At 43.8% G+C, this 14,348-nt stretch overlaps 1 protein-coding gene across 2 annotated transcripts in view; it reads right to left on the bottom strand.

The window, feature by feature from the left end:
- Nucleotides 1–14,348, bottom strand: part of MERTK (MER proto-oncogene, tyrosine kinase) — a 113,632-nt gene that overhangs the window by 61,763 nt on the left and 37,521 nt on the right. For both annotated transcript variants that reach the window (XM_029232082.1, XM_029232083.1), the window contains 2 exons: nucleotides 13,649–13,822; nucleotides 2,905–2,991 (listed from right to left, as the gene is read on the bottom strand). In XM_029232082.1, coding sequence (XP_029087915.1) covers nucleotides 2,905–2,991; nucleotides 13,649–13,822 — 261 coding nt within the window. The remainder of the gene's footprint in view (nucleotides 1–2,904; nucleotides 2,992–13,648; nucleotides 13,823–14,348) is intronic.

Genomic DNA, 14,348 nt, shown 5'->3' with positions numbered 1-14,348 from the left:
GGGTACCATGGGAACAAGCATGTGTGTGCATGCGTGCGTGCATATGCGCGTGTGTGATGGAGGAAGGAAGCTTTCCAGGCTGAGGAATAGGGGAGAGTCAGCTCAAGCAAAAGGCCCAAGTGCATCTGCCTGCGGGGAGGGGAGGGCATACCGTAATGAACGTGCAATGACCGCAGCCACGGGTGGGACATGGATAGATATTTAAATTAGAATCCAACAAGGATCTGAAGTTTGAGGGTTTTAGTTTCTTGTGCTATATTTAACTTTTTTAAAAAGAAATATATATTAAAATCTGTGGATCAATATTATTTTTATTTATTTATTTTGGCCGTGCCGCACGGGATCTTCGTTCCCGGACCAAGGATGGAACCCTCACCCTCAGCAGTGAAAGCGCAAAGTTCTAACCGCTGGACCACCAGAAAATTCCCATACGTTTAACTCTTAATTAATGGTAATAACCGCACTTATAATCCAAAATGATGACTAATGTTTTTGAGTGCTTACTCTGTGCCAGGAACCTATGGACTTCATTAAACATGACTAGTCTGATAGGAAGAACCCTATCAGAGCAGCAGTCTTACGATCCCCATTGACGGATGAGGAAACTGAGGACCAGAGAAGTTAAAAACTTGCCAAAGCGCACAGAGCTCATAAGCAGCAGAATGGGGACTTAAACTCGGGTCTGCCTGACTCCAGCACTAGTGTCCCTCAACAGGACGCTGGAAGCTGGTTGCAGGGGCAGCAAGCAGACCAGCGAGTACCAGCAGGGGCTGGGGAGTGTGGTCACCACTTAGCCAGCTGCATGGCCCATGGCACAGCTCAATGCCCTCTCTAAACTCAGTTCCCGCTTCTACTAAGGGCAGGGAGTGACCACACTGCTCCATGGGCTGGGGTGAGGATGAAATGCGGTAACGCACGCACGAGGTCTGGGGGGGCGGCGCTGGTGGTAAAGGCGAGGACAGGATGCGCAGGGGATGAGAGGGAAGGAAGGCTGGGGCCGTGTTAAGCGCTCACTGGGTACGGTATTCAGGAGTTTCAGTTTTACCAGGAGACACACAGACGGATGAATGGGAAAGAGTCAGTATTTTGTTTGACTCACTTCCCTAAATAGAGTATCTGCCTTTCCAGATTCAAGTTTGGCCACGTATATACCTCAGTTGATAACAGACGAGCAGGGAGTTTTGGTTGCTTTGATATACATGCTTAAATCAACGAAAGCCCCAAACATAAGGTTTGGAAATAGGCTTTATTAAAATAAAGTCCTAGTTGAGATTCTGTCTGAAGCATAAAATTCAGGAAGTGCTTCTCATTTTATGGATTTTTAAACTTTAAGATGTTGATATTTTATGAAAATGTCTTTATAAATTTATGCCCACGCGTGGATTCCTGAAATTCTCAACATTTCTTTTGAAAATTGTAATAATGGAATTCGTAATGAAGGAAGGAAGTTATTCAGTTCCTCTCCTAGTAACTTTCAGTTTGCTCATTTTTTTTCTTCCAATGAACTTTTTGAAAATGCCCTCTCATAGCCTCTTCTAGTTGATTTGCTGAAACTAAACCATCAGCATCTTTAAAAAGTATGTCTTTCGTAATTTGGAGTCTCCTGCTGTGCACTACCCACCCTTTAACTCATTATTAAACACATTCTGCTTTTTCCCCTCTATTATTTCCCCAAGGATAAGACCAAAAGGAATATGAACTCAATATTGCCTCTCAATATTTAAATTAAGAACAAATAACATAGAGAACAGACTGGTGGTCACCAAGGGGGAGGGGGCTGGGGGAGGGATGGAATGGGAGGCTGGGGTTAGCAGATGTAACCTTTTATATATAGAACGGATAAACAACAAGGTCCTACTGTACAGCACAGGGAACTATATTCAATATCCTGTGATAAACCACAATGGAAACGAATATTAAAAACAGAATATATATATATAATGTATAACTGAATCACTGCTGTACAGCAATAATTAACACAACACTGTGAATCAATTATACTTCAATAAAAATAAAGTAATTAATTAAAAATAAATTAAGAACAAATACTAAAACATACCATTTCCCTGCATTTCTATGAGAAAGGTTAAGGCAGATGAGTTGAAAGGGATAAAAGGACAGTAAGTAGGTTTTCCTTTCAAGTTTCAGGTTTAAATACCTTTGACTCCTTTCAAGTTTCAGGTTTAAATACCTTTGATTCCAGAAAAGGAGGAAGAATCTGATGATTCGTTTGGATTGTCCAATCCAATGGCAGATAATTGGACTAGAATGTCTCCACCAGCCTGGGGGGGGTTTCAAACATGCGCCTTTCATTCTCTTATATCCCAGCTCAGAGGAAGCAAGGGGGGTGGAGGAGGTTAGGAGAGAGAGGGACAGGAGCCCTGTGCCCCCAGAAGAAGAGTGACTCTGACCTTCTCCTTCCTCAGGACAGCTGCTGGTGGAGACTTGCTTCAGCCCCAGATGCCCAAGGAAGGACAGAGCCCATCCTCAGATCAGTGCCCCAAGCTGCGCCCACCCTGGGGGCTCTTCAAGGAGTTATGGGGACTAGTTCAGGGTAGAAAAGGAAAAAGTGAAAATAGGAGCCAAGATGATCCAGGGTCAGCATTTCAGACAATTTTCTTCTCTATCTGAGCAGAACTAAACTAGCTAATGTTGATCAAAGACAAGTGTCAGGCCCTGTTATGAGTACTTTTACTTGCATTATCTCATTGAACCCTCAAGAGGAGGTAGGCTCTGTAATTATCCCCATTTTACACAGGGGAACACTGAAGGCAGAAAGGTTAAGTGACTTGTCCAAGGTCACAAAGGGAAGCCAGGACTCAATCCCAGGTAGCTGGCTGCAGAGATCACACTGCACCCCCTAACCCCCGGAACATGCAGGGGGCACTCCACCCTGCCGCTTACCTTTGATGTTGATCTGCACGCCCTTGGACACGGTCAGCCCTTTGTCATTGTGGGCCTCACAGCTGAAGATCGCGGTCTCAGTCAGACCTGGAGGGGAAGGAGAGCCGTGAGACCAGCTGCAGAGAGACAGGCTTCTGTTTATCAGAATCCTATGGGGGTTTCAGCATCCTTTTACTTCTTGGTTCACTGCTTCAAGCATAAATGCAAAGTTAATTAAAAATACATGTTGGTGTTTGAAAAACAAACCTAGGATTAAACCCTATGTACCAGGAGCAAGGCAACCATGGGCTTAAAAGGCAGCTGTGAGAGAGTGGCATGGACATATACACACTACCAAATGTAAAACTGATAGCTAGTGGGAAGCAGCCGCATAGCACAGGGAGATCAACTCGGTGCTCCATGGCCACCTAGAGGGGTAGGATAGGGAGGGTGGGAGAGAGATGCAAGAGGGAAGAGATACGGGGATATACGTATATGTATAACCGATTCACTTTGTTATAAAGCAGAAACTAACACACCATTGTAAAGCAATTATACTCCAATAAAGATGTTAAAAAAATTTTTTTAAAGGCAGCTGTAATTCATTAAAAGCCTTTATTTTTCCCCGATGATGAAACATTAGGTAACAAAGAAGTATCATTTAGTTTTAAAATTTCTGCAAGGAGGTATGGGAATCACTGGCCCCCAAATCAAGACAAGTAGTTTCTGAGGCTCACCCAGACAATCTCCTGCTTAGCACCCCGTACACTCCACGACACAGCGTGGACATGTCAGGGTACCAGAAACAGCAGGATAAAAGTTACAGTTTAAAAAATTTCAGATGATCCGTTGTAATGAATCCTTTTTTAATAGTAAAAATCAATGTATTCATAAGGAATTATATAAACACAAGGCATCATTATTAATTACTTGAAGAAAAGACACTGGTGCTGAATGAAGAAAATTCTATCATTTCAGAGGTCTGAAGACATCTTGGAAATGAAAAAAATTAGTTGACATTAATTTTAAGGAGAAAGGAAGAGAGGCAATCCAGATCTTGGTTTCTTATAATACTATTCTCCAATGAAAGGAACCAGAGCTCCTCAGAGAAATGGATGATTGTCAGGTTGGAGCAAAACACACATGAGCCTGGAGCAAAATATAACACAAACAGTATACACCACACACACACACACACACACACACACACACACACACACACGGATGGGGGTACGGCAAAGAGACACAGGATCCAGCTGAAAGAACTCCCAATGGCCAAAGCTGGGACAATTTGAGCAAGAAAATAAAGTAGCATTAAATTGTAACCCAAAGTATAAAACAAATATCCATGAGTCTAAATTGATATGAACAAATGATTAAATAAAAGGGGGAGAAGAGACAAATGCCCCATGCAGAGGAATTCCGAATGGTTTTTATACAGACGCTCTGCCCCCAAAGAGGGGCATCACTCCTGACTCCTTAAGGCTGCACAAAGTGACTTCCTTCCAAAGAGGACAGTATGGAAAGGAGAATGAAAGGAAAACTTCTGAGTGAGAAACTGACAAACGTCCAGCTCAGCCAGATGGTCAAGGTCAAGACCAACAATGGTAAGCCGTGTTGACAGAATGTACCCTTGATATGATGTGATGAGAATGGCACTTCTCCTCTACAGTCTTCCTCCTCCACGGTCTTCCTCCTCCAAAACATATAACCCAAATCTAATCATAAGAAAAATGACCAAAAACATCAGACAGTTCCAAACTGTGGGACATTCTACAAAAAACCTGACCAGTACTCCTCAAAACTGTCCAGGTCATTAAAAACAAGGGAAGTTTGAGAAATTGTCACAACCAAGAGGCGCCTTAGGGAGACATAACAACTAAATCCTGGAACAGTAAAAGGACATTAGGTAAAAAACTAAGGAAATCTGAATAAACTATGGACTTTAGTTAGTAATGATGTATCAGGAATTTCCAGAGATAACAGAATAATCAGCTATGTGCTAGTTTCAGGCTTACATTTACTGAAGGGACATTTCAGTGAGATAAAGAGGTTTGCTTTGGGACTTCCCTAGTGGGCCAGTGGTTAAGACTCTGAGCTTCTAAAGCAGAGGGCGCGGGTTCGATCCCTCGTTGGGGAACTAAGATCCCACATGTTGTTTGGTGCGGCCAAAACATTTTTTAAAAATTTTAAAAAAGAGGCATGCTTGGAAGGGCTGCTCAGAAGGACACCCTGAGGTCCACTACCTCCCAAAGTCTCAAAAACACCTGTGAAAATCTCTCTGGAGAAGCTGAATCTACAAACCTGTTAGGGAACGTTTCATTCCTGATTCATTATGCTAAGTTCTAAAAATAATGCAATGGGTATAAGGAAGTGAAATAATTTTTTATGGTACACTATACTGTGTCACATTAAATATAGTTGTTCAAAAATGATGTTATCAGTATTGGTTTATGAATTGTAACAAATGTACCACACTAATTAATGTAAGATGTTCATAACAGGGGAGTGTGGGCGTGAGGTTTATGGGAATACTCTGTACGAGATGGCACACAATTTTTCTATAAATCTAAAACTATTCTAAAATTTTAAAAGATTATTTTAAAAAAGCACAGCCATATATTTACCATCTAGTTGAATCTGGAAACTTTCTCTCTGACACACAAGGTGCCTGGCCCAGAGTTTATATCATAAACTGGAGAAAGACAGATAAAATTCTTGAAAATACGCCATCATTCACTTCTTGCCTGAAAGGCTTATATTTTTTTTTGTTTGTTTCTATCTACTTGTGTAGGATATTTTCCATCGGATGATTTTAAAATCCAAAGCTCGTCACTAATGAAGTCATTAAATATTTGAAACAAGCTGCCGAGGGAAACCCAGCCGGGAACCAGCCAGGAAAGACTGTCTACATTGGATGCCCGCACAGTGAATGCTGCACCGAGGCTGGGCCACATGGCCTGGGAGAAGTTCTAGGAAGAAATGCAAATCTGATCCCTTTCAAGTCAGTGCCTCTCCTGAGGGATTAGCTGTGCACAAAAAAATCAGTGTTGGTGGGTGTTTGTTCTTTTCCATCCAGGTGGAAGTCTGTCCCAGCATCTGAGCTCTTTTGACTAGACTCTCTGTCCTACAATTCTGTGGTGACCTTTGACTTCTCCTAAATAATTTTAGATCAGAATATGATAGCTACTTCAGGTATTTTAATTTTCCAAGATGAGGATTCCCCTCAGACTGGAGGAAAATCCTAAATCAGACTGCTTAATTAGATTCTCGAAATCCAAGTGCTAAGAAACTAAAATTCCCGGTAGGAGCCAGCTCTTTCACATTGGGTCACCTCCTCTCGAATGAGAGATGAAACTAAAAGATCGTGTGATGGTTTAGAAAATATTTATTTCACTGAAGAGGAATATTCATTTCAAACCCACTAGCCACATCTATAAAAGAACATCTGTAAATACACAGCCTCAAGGAGTCTTTGGATCTTCTGCTTGTATTCCTCCCAAAGAATTTTGAAAAATATATGTAGCCTCTTACACATTTTGAGGTTTGCATCTTAAACTGTTCATCATTTAAACAGCTGCAAAAAATGTAATTTCAGGTGCCGTGGATATGCTGATAATTTACAGTAAAACTCCTTCAGAGTCCCGTGCAACATACATATTACTGGGATGGGAGCCCCTGCATCACCTGCTGAAATAATTCTCCCCAGAAATCAGAAGTTTTCAATCATGACTTTTCTACTTCCGCTGCAGAATTTTACCCTAACGGCATACATGTGTGTGTTTGAAAGTCACTGGCTAATCACCCTACGATACTTCTCGGTGATAAAATTACACTTACGTATTGAAATCGGAAAACAAACTTTCTTCTAGATTGATGATCTTTACAAGTATTATTTAGGGCACAACTGATCAAAACAATATACATGTAATTTTTAAACATACAAAACAGAATTTTATGGGAAGCACAACTCCTTTGCTGGACAAAATTTGGAATTTTCTATGTGGTAGTCTGGAATTTTGTTAACCTTGAACCAATGCACTACAGCAGCTGTTCTCAGAGTGTGGTCTAGAGGCTCCTGGGCATCCCAGAGATACTTTGGGGGGCCTCAAGTTGAAAACTATTTTTGTGAGAATAGCAATATATTATTTGCCCTTTTCACTCTCATGCTCTCGGGAATGTATGATGGAATTTTCCATAAGGTGTATGATGTGTGATGATGTCATAGCTCTATGAGCTAATGGAACGTGCTTGTGTATTATTGTGTTTTAATTTCTAATTCAGTAAATGGCAATAGATGTATCTCACATAAACAAAAACTTGTAGGTTTTCAATCACTTTTAAGACAGTAAAGAGGAGACCAAAGCATTGGAGAACTGATGCCCTGTTGCGACTCCAGGTAAGGCAGAGAGAGGTCTTTTTTCTTTCGTAAAGTGAGAAAGAGATGACAGGGAAGTAGAAGGTGAAAAAGAAAAACTGGCATAGAGTCGGGACTTTGGGCACTTTGTCAGGCACTGACTTTCGGAAAGAGGACACATACCGGATGAGGATCCACTGATCCCTCTAAGCCACCACCTGGGGCCCCTGCTACCAGTCACTTTCCCAGGCAGGCCTGTGACACTTGGCTTTTCACCTTACCTTCCAGGTCATCAGCTCCCAAATGAGATGCCCGTTTTGCCAGGCTACATGAACTCGCAAAACTTGGCTTATATTTAGAAAAATCAGCTTTGGCTCAGTCAGAAGACACTCAATCAAAACGTAAGTTGCTTTGGCTATGCAACTTATATTTTGTACATATTTGAGCAGACATCTGCAGGCTAAAACCAGTCATTTGGTTTCAATCGCTCTTGTCCAAACTCTTGGGAAACACTTGGGTACAAACTACAAGTGACATTCCCAACCGGTTGTGAGGGCAAGAGCAGCCCTGCTAGGAAACAAGAGGAGGGATTTATTTCCTTGAGATCCACCATCTAGTTATAGATCCCAAAGATGAGTTAAGCCCACAGTTCTTCGGTCCTGCAAGGTTGATCAATACTGAGAGCGAAACCTCTCCTTGGGGAACATGATTTTAGGTTAAGCAGGAAGTCATTTTTCCTCTTCATGTTTCTCTTCAGAGGACACACAAAGTCAGGAAGACGATCTGCAGCTAATTCCGTGGTACAGGGCACCCACTCCGATTCAGAACTGCCCACAAGTAGCCAAACCATCTAGGAGAGCAGATCTGTCTGGGGGCTGAGGTGGTGAATGTCCACAGGCCAAGAGGATGCCAGCAGAGAGAAGTGGAAACTGCTTCCAACCCAGGTTAACTTTCTCCAGAACTGGATGGGCCAAAACTTAATGCCAAATATAGGCTTCTTGGCTTAATGTATTCAGTGACTTTTTTTTTTTTTTGCTTAATGGCACAAGCTTCCTAACTGGAGACTCATTTATAAGCCTGGGTTGAACACAGCAACCCAGATGTACTAAGAAAGACAGCTCCCCCCCTCACTTTTCTGTTCTCCCTCGGGATGAACAGTAACCAGACTGGAATAGACCTTGAAGTTTTAGAGCCCAAACACTTGTGGCTTCCCAGGGAGAAATTCATCCACACACCCCTCCGTCTCCACCCTACCACCCACTCTCCCGAGCGCCCCCAGCACCAGTGTCTCCACATCTCCTGTTACTGTGTCCTCTTCTCGTGGGCATCCCTCTTACTCCATTATGTCCCACCTAAGTCCATTATGATGGTTCATGCCCCTCTTCCTTGGTCCTCTGCTAGTTTAAAAAAAGACAGCCCCTGACGCAAGGTCTGAAAGACATTTTAGGGAACATTCAGCCACAGGATGTTCCCTGGAGGAAAGGACGGTCAGAATCGCTGAGGAATCAGCTTCTCAGAGCACAGTTAGGGCAGTTCTTTGAGTTCCAGGTTAAGGAATCCTGTCCCTTTAATTTTCTTCCCTAGTGTTCATCTTTCTACCCAAAGAGGCAGGAAATAGAAGAATACGCTGCATAAATGAAGGACTTACACTTATTAACTTGGAATTCACGATCTGCCCGGAATTCACTCATTCAACATTTACAGGCACTTGGGATCTATCCATGAATGAAACAAAGATCCTCACCCTTAGAGAGCTCACATTCTCACGGAGAAAAGTGGGTGAGAAATAACAGACTTCATAAATAAGTAAGCTGCATGTTCTATTAGAAGGTGATTAGTACTATGGAAAAACAGGGATCAGGGGGTCAGGGTGGGTAGAGAGAAGTGGCTGTGATTTTAAATATGCAAGTCAGAGGGAGCTCCTTGAGAAATGGCCTCTGAGGAAAGACTCAGGGTGAGGGAACGGGCCAAGTTTATTCTGGAGGGTGACGGAAGGTTCAAACCAGAGGGAACATGTGGGTCAGGCCTTTGTTCTCCAAGTGAGGTGGGGAACCTGGGGCTTTGAGCAGAAGACTGATATGATCTAGTCTGTGTTTTATGAGGATCGTTCCAGCTGCCACGCAAAGACTAGCCCTTCGGCCATAAGGTCCCTAAATTGCTCCAAATTTTTTCCTGATCTGCAAAATGGGAATTAAAAAATGCCTAACTATATCACAGGTTGCAATGAGGCTCAAAGTAAATCTTTACCAAAAGCACTGTGAGAATTACGAACTGATTTATATAAATTCTAGTTATTATTGTTACTGTTGTTATTACAATGAACATTACAAATTATAGCCAATTAACTAAAACCAAAACTAGCTTAGCTGTTTTCTAAATGTGGATTTAAATATAAAATGAGTATTTTTTAAAAAGTAAAAACCAGAAAGATGAGCCTAAGTCCCCCACTCTTGGTAGAAAGGTAGCTCAAAATTGACAATGAGTTAGTAACTGTTGCATATGAAAATTTGTAACAGGTAACATTTCAGTCATTCCTGTAGGCTGCTTCTGTACCAAGGCCTTTACATCCATTATTTCACTGAATCCTCATAAATGTTCTATGAAGTAGACACTGTTATTACCCCTATTTTATATGAAGAAGGTGAGTAAGTTGCCTAGGGACACAGTGGTGAACTGGCATTAGTCTGTATCATAGCTCGGGATCTTAACCACTAACCTGTAACGCATCCCACCACTGAACACCATGCAGCAAAAGCTTCCTGCAGTTCTGCTCTTTATTTTGGGACTTTATTTTGCCAATGACAGAGTACTTCCTTGGCGGAAAAAAACTTTGCTTTGAAATAGTTTTCAAGTCACAAGAAACTGCAGAAAGAGTAAAGAGTTCCTAGCACCCTTCACCCAGCTTCCCCTAAAAGGTAAGATCTTACATGATCATAGTACAACCATCAAAACTAGGAAGGTGACTTTGGTATGATAAATACTTTTTTTTTTTTTTGGCCGCACCTCGCGGCCTGCGGGATCTTAGTTCCCCCACCAGGGATCGAACCCACTCCACCTGTAGTGGAAGTGCAGAGTCTTAACCACTGGACCGCCAAGGAAGTCCCTGGCACAATACTATTAACTAAAATACAGACCTTATTCAGATTTCACCAGCTTTTGGTCGTTTTATTTTGTGTGTGTGTGTGGGGGGGGATTTCTATGAAATTTTATTACAGGTACAGATTTGTGTACAGATGGAGAACTGTTCCATCACCAAAAAGAAGCTCCCCTGTGCCACCCTTTTTACGAACATCCTTCTCCCAACCTAACATCTGGCAGGAGCTGATGTGTATACCATCACTATAAGTTGTCATTTATGTATGGACACCAAGGGGGGAAAGTGGTGGTGGGATGAATTGGGAGATTGGGATTGTCACATATACACTAATATGTATAAAATAGATAACTAATAAGAACCTGCTGGATAAAATAATAAAATTAAATTTTTAAAAAAAGATAATGTTGTCAAAATGGAATTACATAGCATGTAACCTTTTTTTTTTTTCCCCCGTACCAATGGGATCATTTATTTACAATTCAGTAAAAGTCTCAGCCCAAACCAGCAAAACCATCTATATGATTGTAGACAGCCATATACAGGTAATTTGCCTTCTGACAAAAATCTGGAGAGCAGAAAGGTGCCACAAATTGAATTAGGCTCAGATTGTTCAGAAAGGAAATCACAGCTGGAAAACATTTCAAACAGAGATCCCTTCGAAGAGCCTTCCAAGGACAGCCGCCAAGTATATTTTACATGGAACCTTTGAGATTGGCTTTGTTGACTCAGAATAATGCCCTTTAGACAAAGTACTTCTTTGCTCATGGTTCTTGAACACAGCGCTTACATCACAGAGGAAAAACAAACAAACAGACAAAACCGATATCAAGAGGGGAAAGCGTATGACCTTCCTGTTCAAACATGTCTCAACAATCAGGGCTCTTTAAACCACTTCCCTGCTCAGCATCCTCTTGGTAGAAGGGATGGAAAAGTTTACTTCAGGGTTAATTCCAAGATAGCAGGGTGCCTACCTGCAAACATTCAGATTTTATTTTATTTTTTTTGCGGTACGCGGGCCTCTCACTGTTGTGGCCTCTCCCATTGCGGAGCACAGGCTCCGGACGCGCAGGCTCAGCGGCCATGGCTCACGGGCCCAGCCGCTCCGCGGCATGTGGGATCCTCCCGGACCGGGGCACGAACCCGTGTCCCGTGCATCGGCAGGTGGACTCTCAACCACTGCACCACCAGGGAAGCCCTGTTCTAGATCTTGATTGAAGTGGTGGTTACGTGAGTGTCTACATTTATCATGACTCACTGAGTGGTGCACTTAATTGCTATGCATTTAACTGTATGTCAATTTAACCTACATATTTCATTGTATGCCCCATAAATCCTCCTTTATGGGACTTAAGCAATCATCCTAGAGAGGGAGGAATGTATTTTTTTAAAATTAATTTTGAACAAATAAGTTACTTGACGATCAATTCCTTGGAGAAACTCAAAGAAAACTCAGATGAAGGCAGAGACATAACATTGCTTGTGGACTCAGGAGTAAGAAAAGTGATTCAGAAACGATGCCTCAGGTTGGCATTCACTTGCTGGTCCACTCAGTATAAATATTCAGTGAGTATTACCATGAGTCAGGCGCCACCTTGGGAGAGACAAAGTCCCTGTTCTTACTGAGTATACATTCTCTAAGAAGACAGACAAGCAACTAAACAAATAAACAGGGAAATTACAGACTGTGACCAGTGCAGTGAAGGAAGTCCACGAGAATACATGCCTGGGAGTCAATAAAGGAGTGGGGAGGAACTAAAAGAATGACCAGGAAAGACTTCTGTGCAAAAGGGATGTCTGAGATGTGTCATGGGATGAAGGGCAGATGGAACAACACGGCAAGCAGACAGAAAGAAAGTGCAAAGGCCCTGAGGCAGGGAGAAAGGTGACGTTTCTGAGAAAATGAAAGACAATCAGTGTGACTGGTGCGTAATAAGCAGGGAAAGAGTGGGATGGGTTTGGGCTGGAGAGTTGAGCGGGAACCAGAGCACGCAGGTCCTATGAGCGGGGGCAGGACGGACTCTGAGTGCCATTCAAAGATAATGGGAAGCCCCTGAAGGGTTCCAGCAGGCAGGGGACACGAACTGCCATGGAGGACGAGAGTGGGGACAAGGCTAGAAGCTAAGAGACCAGTTAGGAAGTTACTGCAGTGCTGTTGGCAAAAGCTGGCAGTGATGTGGACCAGGGCACTGCAGCAGTGACAGAGAAAAGACAGATTTGAGATGTGCTGTTGGAGCAGAACTGACAACCTGCTGACGCATTCAGTGTGGAAAAGGAGAAGGAAGGAAGGATGGGCAAATGGTGGTATCATGTACTAAGACGGGGAACTCTGGGGCAGAGCAAGTCTTGGGGGGAAATCAAGAGTTTCATTTTAAGACGCTTCCATATCCAGTAAGTGGAAATGCCAAGCAAGGAGCTTGAAGCTCAGGAGGGAGGTCTGAGCTGGAGATACGAAGTTCAAGGTTGTTATCACACAGATGGTCGCGAAGCCAGGGGCCCAAAGGAACTCTCAGAGGTGGGTCCAGGACTGAGCCCTAGGGCACCCTCCCACATTCAGAACTCCTGTCAAGGGAAGAGGACGAGTCGGGAGGCAGGAAGGAAGCCAGGAAGACAGGGCTTCCTGAAGGTCACCTCTGGCGTGCAGCATCCCTCAGAACGTTTGCTGAGTGTGTGAAAAAAAGGAAGGATCGGGGGTGGTAACCTTGCCAGATGTTGCTGGAAGATGCAGTGACAGGAGCCAAAGAGGAGCCCACTGGATTCAGTGGCACAGAAACATCAGTGGTGCGGACCCCGAGAGCACTGTCGGAGGAGCACGGCAAGGAAGCCAGGGCACGCCCATTCAGAGGGAAATCAGATGACCGCTGACCATCAGGGCGGCCACGGCCTCACAGTGACTCAGTCCTCCCGCAGCCAACCCCGTGGCCAACGCACCTTCCTTGCCGCCAGACCTCTCTGAGGTCGTCCCATCAATGGTTCCTGAAATGCAAGCCCTGCCAGCCAGCAGGGCCACAGCTGCCACGGAAGACGTGAGCAGGGCTCCTGCTGCCCAGGCTCAAGGACTCTGGCCACTTCGCCAACTTAACCACAGACACCCGCGGTGGCCGTATCCCCACGCCCCAGTGCTGCCCTGTGACCTCTGACCCCCGAGATTCCCACCCGCCTCCCCCTCCACCTGGCCCCTACCCTCAGCTGCCTCACCTGCGGTTTCATCCGCCTCGACTCCCTGCTGCTGTGCACACGGCGCTCATCAAACTTCTGCTCCCCTTCCACCATTCCAGGGCAAACAGTATGGAAATCCCACAACTCAGACTCACCAGGGACAGTCAGAACGGAGGGGGATTTTTCTGGAAGTTCATTGACACGGCTGCTGTTCTGAACCCAGAAAATGTTGATGGGCTCAGGTGGGCCCACGGCCTGACAGGTGAGGTTGAAGGCTGTGTTTCTGGTGACATTCATGCTCTCAGGCTGCCTCGTAAAGTGAGGAAGTCCTGCAGAGGAAGAGGTGAGTGAAAGAAGGTATTAGATCCACAGGCCGAGGCGCAGCCCCCAGGGGAATGGAAACCACACGGGAGCTTGGCAGAAGGAGCTTTCTCTGTCCACCACCCAGGTCTGAAACGGCCAGTTTTTACCTCCCTGAAGTTGGGTAAGAAAGAACAAAGAGGCTAATTCCTGCCAGCCTAGCTCTAGCCGGTCTTCTAGGACACTTTCCCAAAGGAGTAATGGTGATTCAGAACTGTTTTTTTTCTGAAGGGAGGCCTGGCAGTTCTGAAATTAGGTGTTGCTCAAACTCCTGGGAAAGGCTGGCAGGTTTTCAGAATTCCTTACCAATAAACACAAAGTGAAAACGAAGCCACATAAGAGTCTACCCATTTTTTTTTCTTTTTTAAATTTAAGCATACTTGATTTACAACGTTGTATTAGTTTCAGGTGTACGGCAGGGTAATTCAGTTATACACATGTAAAAATATATTCTTTTTCAGATTCTTTTCCATTATAGGCTATTACAACATACTG

This window comes from Monodon monoceros, unplaced genomic scaffold (genome assembly GCF_005190385.1).
Source record: "Monodon monoceros isolate NGI ecotype Baffin Bay Population unplaced genomic scaffold, NGI_Narwhal_1 Super_Scaffold_19, whole genome shotgun sequence".
NCBI lineage: Eukaryota > Metazoa > Chordata > Mammalia > Artiodactyla > Monodontidae > Monodon > Monodon monoceros.
The sequence above is the reverse complement of the archived record's forward strand: the minus strand, read 5'-3'. Positions and strand labels throughout refer to the sequence as shown.